We start from the raw sequence: 10,202 nt of genomic DNA on the forward strand, positions 1-10,202 counted from the left end.
ACACTTATTTGGGAAGAAGCACTACACTGACACACACCTATTTGGGAAGAAGCACTACACTGACACACACTTAATTGGGAAGAAGCACTACACTGACACACACTTATTTGGGAAGAGGCACTACACTGACACACACCTATTTGGGAAGAAGCACTACACACACACACCTATTTGGGAAGAATGACTACACTGACACACACTTATTTGGGAAGGGGCACTACACTGACACACACCTATTTGGGAGGAAGCGCTACATACACACACCTATTTGGGAAGAAGGACTACACAGACACATACCTATTTGGGAGGAAGCACTACACAGACACACACCTATTTGGGAAAAAGCACTACACAGACACACACTTACTTGTGAAGAAGCACTACACTGTCACACACTTATTTGGGAAGAAGCACTACACTGACACACACCTATTTGCTGACAAGCACTACACTGACACACACCTATTTGCTGACAAGCACTACACTGACACACACCTATTTGGGGACAAGCACTACACTGACACACACCTATTTGGGGACAAGCACTACACTGACACACACCTATTTGGGAAGAAGCACTACACGGACCCACACTTATTTGGGAAGAAGCACTACACTGATACACACTTATTTGGGAAGAAGCGCTACACTGACACACACTTATTTGGGAAGAAGCACTACACTGACACACACCTATTTAGGAAAAAGCACTACACTGACACACACTTATTTGGGAAGAAGCACTACACGGACACACACTTATTTGGGAAGAAACACTACACTGACACACTTATTCTGGAAGAAGCACTACACTGACACACACTTATTTGGGAAGAAGCACTAGACTGACACACACTTATTTGGGAAGAAGCACTACACTGACTCAAACTTATTAGCGAAGAAGCTCGACACTTACACACACTTATTTGGGAAGAAGCACTACACTGACACACACCTATTTGGGAAGAAGCACTACACTGACACACACTTAATTGGGAAGAAGCACTACACTGACACACACTTATTTGGGAAGAGGCACTACACTGACACACACCTATTTGGGAAGAAGCACTACACACACACACCTATTTGGGAAGAATGACTACACTGACACACACTTATTTGGGAAGAGGCACTACACTGACACACACCTATTTGGGAGGAAGCGCTACATACACACACCTATTTGGGAAGAAGGACTACACAGACACATACCTATTTGGGAGGAAGCACTACACAGACACACACCTATTTGGGAAAAAGCACTACACAGTCACACACTTACTTGTGAAGAAGCACTACACTGTCACACACTTATTTGGGAAGAAGCACTACACTGACACACACCTATTTGCTGACAAGCACTACACTGACACACACCTATTTGCTGACAAGCACTACACTGACACACACCTATTTGGGGACAAGCACTACACTGACACACACCTATTTGGGGACAAGCACTACACTGACACACACCTATTTGGGAAGAAGCACTACACGGACCCACACTTATTTGGGAAGAAGCACTACACTGATACACACTTATTTGGGAAGAAGCGCTACACTGACACACACTTATTTGGGAAGAAGCACTACACTGACACACACCTATTTAGGAAAAAGCACTACACTGACACACACTTATTTGGGAAGAACCACTACACAGAAACACACCCATTTGGGAAGAAGCACTACACTGACACACACTTAGTTGGGAATAAGCACTACACTGACACACAATTATTTGGGAAGAAGCACTACACAGACACACACTTATTTGGGAAGAAGCACTACACTGACACACACTTATTTGGGAAGAAGCACTACACTGACACACAATTATTTGGGAAAAAGCACTACACTGACACACACCTATTTGGGAAGAAGCACTACACTGACACACACCTATTTAGGGAAGAAGCACTACAATAACACACACTTATTTGGGAAGAAGCACTACACAGACACACACTTATTTGGGAAGAAGCACTACACAGACACACACCTATTTGGGAAAAAGCACCACACAGACACACACTTATGTGGGAAGAAGCACTAGACTGACACACACTTATTTGGGAAGAAGCACTACACTGACACACACTTATTTGGGAAGAAGCACTACACTGACTCAAACTTATTAGCGAAGAAGCTCGACACTTACACACACTTATTTGGGAAGAGGCACTACACTGACACACACCTATTTGGGAAGAAGCACTACACACACACACCTATTTGGGAAGAATGACTACACTGACACACACTTATTTGGGAAGAGGCACTACACTGACACACACCTATTTGGGAGGAAGCGCTACATACACACACCTATTTGGGAAGAAGGACTACACAGACACATACCTATTTGGGAGGAAGCACTACACAGACACACACCTATTTGGGAAAAAGCACTACACAGTCACACACTTACTTGTGAAGAAGCACTACACTGTCACACACTTATTTGGGAAGAAGCACTACACTGACACACACCTATTTGCTGACAAGCACTACACTGACACACACCTATTTGCTGACAAGCACTACACTGACACACACCTATTTGGGGACAAGCACTACACTGACACACACCTATTTGGGGACAAGCACTACACTGACACACACCTATTTGGGAAGAAGCACTACACGGACCCACACTTATTTGGGAAGAAGCACTACACTGATACACACTTATTTGGGAAGAAGCGCTACACTGACACACACTTATTTGGGAAGAAGCACTACACTGACACACACCTATTTAGGAAAAAGCACTACACTGACACACACTTATTTGGGAAGAACCACTACACAGAAACACACCCATTTGGCAAGAAGCACTACACTGACACACACTTAGTTGGGAATAAGCACTACACTGACACACAATTATTTGGGAAGAAGCACTACACAGACACACACTTATTTGGGAAGAAGCACTACACTGACACACACTTATTTGGGAAGAAGCACTACACTGACACACAATTATTTGGGAAAAAGCACTACACTGACACACACCTATTTGGGAAGAAGCACTACACTGACACACACCTATTTAGGGAAGAAGCACTACAATAACACACACTTATTTGGGAAGAAGCACTACACAGACACACACTTATTTGGGAAGAAGCACTACACAGACACACACCTATTTGGGAAAAAGCACCACACAGACACACACTTATGTGGGAAGAAGCACTAGACTGACACACACTTATTTGGGAAGAAGCACTACACTGACACACACTTATTTGGGAAGAAGCTCTACACTGACTCACACTTATTTGTGAAGAAGCACTAGACTGACACACACTTATTTGGGAAGAAGCACTACACTGACACACACTTATTTGGGAAGAAGCACTACACTGACACACACTTATTTACTTATTTGGGAAGAAGCACTACAATGACACACACTTATTTTGGAAGAAGCACTACACTGACACACACCTAATTGGGAAGAAGCACTACACTGACACACACTTATTTGGGATGAAGCACCACACTGACACACACTTATTTGGGAAGAAGCACTACACAGACACACACCTATTTGGGAAGAAGCACTACACTGACACACACCTATTTGGGAATAAGCACTACACTGACACACACCTGTTTGGGAAGAAGCACTACACTGACACACACCTATTTGGGAAGAAGCTCTACACTGACGCACACCTATTTGGGAAGAAGCACTACACTGACACACAGCTATTTGAGAAGAAGCACAACACTGACACACACCTATTTGGGAAGAAGCACTACACTGATACACACATATTTGGGAAGAAGCACTACACTGACGCACACCTATTTGGGAAGAAGCACTACACTGACACACACCTATTTGGGAAGAAGCACTACACTGACACACACCTATTTGCTGACAAGCACTACACTGACACACACTTATTTGGGGACAAGCACTAAACTGACACACACCTATTTGGGGACAATCACTACACTGACACACAAATATTTGGGATGAAGCACTACACTGACGCACACTTATTTGGGAAGAAGCACTATACTGACACACACTTATGTGCAAAGAAGCTCGACACTTACACACACTTACATGGGAAGAAGCACTACACGGACACACACTTATTTGGGAAGAAGAAATACACTGACACACACCTATTTGGGAAGAAGCAGTTCACTGACACACACCTATTTGGGAAGAAGCACTACACTGACACACACCTATTTGGGAAGAAGCACTACACTGACACACACCTATTTGGGAAGAAGCACTACACACACACCTATTTGGGAAGAAGGACTACACAGACACACACCTATTTGGGAAGAAGCACTACACTGACACACACCTATTGGGGAATAAGCACTACACTGACACCTATTTGGAATAAGCACTATTCTGACACACACCTGTTTGGGAAGAAGCACTACACTGACACACATCTATTTGGGAAGAAGCACTACACTGACGCACACTTATTTGGGAAGAAGCACTACACTGACACACAGATATTTGAGAAGGAGCACTACACTGACACACACCTATTTGGGAAGAAGCACTACACTGATACACACATATTTGGGAAGAAGCACTACACTGACACACACCTATTTGGGAAGAAGCACTACACTGACACACACACACCTATTTGGCAAGAAGCACTACACTGACACACACCTATTTGGGGACAAGCACTACACTGACACACACCTATTTGGGGACAATCACTACACTGACACACAAATATTTGGGAAGAAGCACTACATGGACACACATCTTTTTGGGAAGAAGCACTACACTGACACACACTTAATTGGGAAGAGGCACTACACTGACACACACCTATTTCGGAAGAAGCACTACACTGACACACACCTATTTGGGAAGAAGCACAACACTGATACACACATATTTGGGAAGAAGCACTACACTGACACACACCTATTTGAGGAGAAGCACTACACTGACACACACCTATTTGGGAAGAAGCACTACACTGACACACACCTATTTGGGGACAAGCACTACACTGACACACACCTATTTGGGGACAAGCACTACACTGACACACACCTATTTGGGGACAATCACTACACTGACACACAAATATTTGGGAAGAAGCTCTACATGGACACACATCTGTTTGGGAAGAAGCACTACACTGACACACACTTATTTGGGAAGGAGCACTACACGGACACACACTTATTTGGGAAGAAACACTACACTGACACACTTATTCTGGAAGAAGCACTACACTGACACACACTTATTTGGGAAGAAGCACTAGACTGACACACACTTATTTGGGAAGAAGCACTACACTGACTCAAACTTATTAGCGAAGAAGCTCGACACTTACACACACTTATTTGGGAAGAAGCACTACACTGACACACACCTATTTGGGAAGAAGCACTACACTGACACACACTTAATTGGGAAGAAGCACTACACTGACACACACTTATTTGGGAAGAGGCACTACACTGACACACACCTATTTGGGAAGAAGCACTACACAAACACACACCTATTTGGGAAGAATGACTACACTGACACACACCTATTTAGGAAAAAGCACTACGCTGACACACACTTATTTGGGAAGAAGCACTACACGGACACACACTTATTTGGGAAGAAACACTACACTGACACACTTATTCTGGAAGAAGCACTACACTGACACACACTTATTTGGGAAGAAGCACTAGACTGACACACACTTATTTGGGAAGAAGCACTACACTGACTCAAACTTATTAGCGAAGAAGCTCGACACTTACACACACTTATTTGGGAAGAAGCACTACACTGACACACACCTATTTGGGAAGAAGCACTACACTGACACACACTTAATTGGGAAGAAGCACTACACTGACACACACTTATTTGGGAAGAGGAACTACACTGACACACACCTATTTGGGAAGAAGCACTACACACACACACCTATTTGGGAAGAATGACTACACTGACACACACTTATTTGGGAAGAGGCACTACACTGACACACACCTATTTGGGAGGAAGCGCTACATACACACACCTATTTGGGAAGAAGGACTACACAGACACATACCTATTTGGGAGGAAGCACTACACAGACACACACCTATTTGGGAAAAACCACTACACAGACACACACTTACTTGTGAAGAAGCACTACACTGACTCAAACTTATTAGCGAAGAAGCTCGACACTTACACACACTTATTTGGGAAGAAGCACTACACTGACACACACCTATTTGGGAAGAAGCACTACACTGACACACACTTAATTGGGAAGAAGCACTACACTGACACACACTTATTTGGGAAGAGGAACTACACTGACACACACCTATTTGGGAAGAAGCACTACACACACACACCTATTTGGGAAGAATGACTACACTGACACACACTTATTTGGGAAGAGGCACTACACTGACACACACCTATTTGGGAGGAAGCGCTACATACACACACCTATTTGGGAAGAAGGACTACACAGACACATACCTATTTGGGAGGAAGCACTACACAGACACACACCTATTTGGGAAAAACCACTACACAGACACACACTTACTTGTGAAGAAGCACTACACTGTCACACACTTATTTGGGAAGAAGCACTACACTGACACACACCTATTTGCTGACAAGCACTACACTGACACACCTATTTGCTGACAAGCACTACACTGACACACACCTATTTGGGGACAAGCACTACACTGACACACACCTATTTGGGGACAAGCACTACACTGACACACACCTATTTGGGAAGAAGCACTACACGGACCCACACTTATTTGGGAAGAAGCACTACACTGATACACACTTATTTGGGAAGAAGCGCTACACTGACACACACTTATTTGGGAAGAAGCACTACACTGACACACACCTATTTAGGAAAAAGCACTACACTGACACACACTTATTTGGGAAGAAGCACTACACAGAAACACACCTATTTGGGAAGAAGCACTACACTGACACACACTTAGTTGGGAAAAAGCACTACACTGACACACAATTATTTGGGAAGAAGCACTACACTGACACACACTTATTTGGGAAGAAGCACTACACTGACACACAATTATTTGGGATAAAGCACTACACTGACACACACCTATTTGGGAAGAAGCACTACACTGACACACACTTATTTGGGAAGAAGCACGACACTGACACACTCTTATTTGGGAAAAAGCGCTACACTGACACACATCTATTTTCGAAGAAGCACTACACTGACACACACTTATTTGGGAAGAGGCACTACACTGACACACACTTATTTGGGAAGAAACACTACACAGACACACACTTATTTGGGAAGAAGCTTTACACAGATACACACCTATTTGGGAAGAAGCACTACACAGACACACACTTATTTGGGAAGAAGCACTACACTGACACACACTTATTTGGGAAGAAGCACTACACTGACACACAATTATTTGGGAAAAAGCACTACACTGACACACACCTATTTGGGAAGAAGCACTACACTGACACACACCTATTTAGGGAAGAAGCACTACAATAACACACACTTATTTGGGAAGAAGCACTACACAGCACACACTTATTTGGGAAGAAGCACTACACAGACACACACCTATTTGGGAAAAAGCACCACACAGACACACACTTATGTGGGAAGAAGCACTAGACTGACACACACTTATTTGGGAAGAAGCACTACACTGACACACACTTATTTGGGAAGAAGCTCTACACTGACTCACACTTATTTGTGAAGAAGCACTAGACTGACACACACTTATTTGGGAAGAAGCACTACACTGACACACACTTATTTGGGAAGAAGCACTACACTGACACACACTTATTTACTTATTTGGGAAGAAGCACTACAATGACACACACTTATTTTGGAAGAAGCACTACACTGACACACACCTAAGTGGGAAGAAGCACTACACTGACACACACTTATTTGGGATGAAGCACCACACTGACACACACTTATTTGGGAAGAAGCACTACACAGACACACACCTATTTGGGAAGAAGCACTACACTGACACACACCTATTTGGGAATAAGCACTACACTGACACACACCTGTTTGGGAAGAAGCACTACACTGACACACACCTATTTGGGAAGAAGCTCTACACTGACGCACACCTATTTGGGAAGAAGCACTACACTGACACACAGCTATTTGAGAAGAAGCACAACACTGACACACACCTATTTGGGAAGAAGCACTACACTGATACACACATATTTGGGAAGAAGCACTACACTGACACACACCTATTTGGGAAGAAGCACTACACTGACACACACCTATTTGGGAAGAAGCACTACACTGACACACACCTATTTGCTGACAAGCACTACACTGACACACACTTATTTGGGGACAAGCACTAAACTGACACACACCTATTTGGGAAGAAGCACTACACACACACCTATTTGGGAAGAAGGACTACACAGACACACACCTATTTGGGAAGAAGCACTACACTGACACACACCCATTGGGGAATAAGCACTACACTGACACACACCTATTTGGAATAAGCACTATTCTGACACACACCTGTTTGGGAAGAAGCACTACACTGACACACACCTATTTGGGAAGAAGCACTACACTGACGCACACTTATTTGGGAAGAAGCACTACACTGACACACAGATATTTGAGAAGGAGCACTACACTGACACACACCTATTTGGGAAGAAGCACTACACTGATACACACATATTTGGGAAGAAGCACTACACTGACACACACCTATTTGGGAAGAAGCACTACACTGACACACACACACCTATTTGGGAAGAAGCACTACACTGACACACACCTATTTGGGGACAAGCACTACACTGACACACACCTATTTGGGGACAATCACTACACTGACACACAAATATTTGGGAAGAAGCACTACATGGACACACATCTTTTTGGGAAGAAGCACTACACTGACACACACTTAATTGGGAAGAGGCACTACACTAACACGCACCTATTTCGGAAGAAGCACTACACTGACACACACCTATTTGGGAAGAAGCACAACACTGATACACACATATTTGGGAAGAAGCACTACACTGACACACACCTATTTGAGGAGAAGCACTACACTGACACACACCTATTTGGGAAGAAGCACTACACTGACACACACCTATTTGGGGACAAGCACTACACTGACACACACCTATTTGGGGACAAGCACTACACTGACACACACCTATTTGGGGACAATCACTACACTGACACACAAATATTTGGGAAGAAGCACTACACGGACACACATCTATTTGGGAAGAAGCACTACACTGACACACACTTATTTGGGAGGAAGCACTACACTGACACACACTTATTTGGGAAGAAGCACTAGACTGACACACACTTATTTTGGAAGAAGCACTAGACTGACACACACTTATTTTGGAAGAAGCACTACACTGACACACACTTATTCTGGAAGAAGCACTACACTGACACACACTTATTTGGGAAGAAGCACTACACTGACACACACTTATTTGGGAAGAAGCACGACACAGACACACACCTATTTGGGAAGAAGCACTACACAGACACATACCTATTTGGGAAGAAGCACTACACAGACACACACCTATATGGGAAGAAGCACTACACAGACAGACACCTATTTGGGAAGAAGCACTACACAGACACACACCTATTTGGGAAGAAGCACTACACAGACACACACCTATTTGGGAGGAAGCACTACACAGACACACAACTATTTTGGAAGAAGCACTACACAGACACACACTTATTTGGGGAGAAGCACTACACTTACACACACTTATTTGGGAAGAAGCACTACACTGACTCACACTTATTTGGGAAGAAGCACTACACTGACTCACACTTATTTGCGAAGAAGCACTACACTGAATCACACTTATTTGGGAAGAAGCACTACACTGAATCACACTTATTTGGGAAGAAGCACTACACTGACACACACTTATTTGGGAAGAAGCACTACACTGACACACACTTATTTGGGAAGAAGCAATACACTGACACACACCTATTTGGGAAGAAGCACTTCACTGACACACACCTATTTGTGAAGAAGCACTACACTGACACACACTTATTTGGGAAGAAGCACTACACTGACACACACTTATTTGGGAAGAGGCA

General features: G+C 43.6%; 1 protein-coding gene across 3 annotated transcripts; it reads right to left on the bottom strand.

Annotated features, from left to right (window-relative positions):
* Positions 1 to 2,926: 2,926 nt before the first annotated feature.
* On the bottom strand, positions 2,927 to 9,743 carry LOC126311359 (keratin-associated protein 5-3-like). Of its 3 annotated transcripts, XM_049992225.1 has the most exons (3): positions 9,262 to 9,743; positions 8,174 to 8,437; positions 2,927 to 3,828 (listed from the first exon to the last, which is right to left on the bottom strand). In XM_049992225.1, exons 1-3 carry the CDS (start codon positions 9,620 to 9,622, stop codon positions 3,392 to 3,394), a joined length of 1,062 nt encoding a protein of 353 aa, XP_049848182.1. In that variant the 5' UTR covers positions 9,623 to 9,743; the 3' UTR covers positions 2,927 to 3,391. The 3 variants fall into 3 exon arrangements, with proteins under 3 accessions (XP_049848182.1, XP_049848183.1, XP_049848184.1); XM_049992226.1 differs by lacking the exon at positions 8,174 to 8,437 and having other exon boundaries at positions 2,927 to 3,960; XM_049992227.1 differs by lacking the exon at positions 2,927 to 3,828 and having other exon boundaries at positions 7,616 to 8,437.
* Between the last annotated feature and the right edge of the window lie 459 nt (positions 9,744 to 10,202).

The sequence above is a fragment of the Schistocerca gregaria genome, unplaced genomic scaffold (assembly GCF_023897955.1).
Source record: "Schistocerca gregaria isolate iqSchGreg1 unplaced genomic scaffold, iqSchGreg1.2 ptg000414l, whole genome shotgun sequence".
NCBI lineage: Eukaryota > Metazoa > Arthropoda > Insecta > Orthoptera > Acrididae > Schistocerca > Schistocerca gregaria.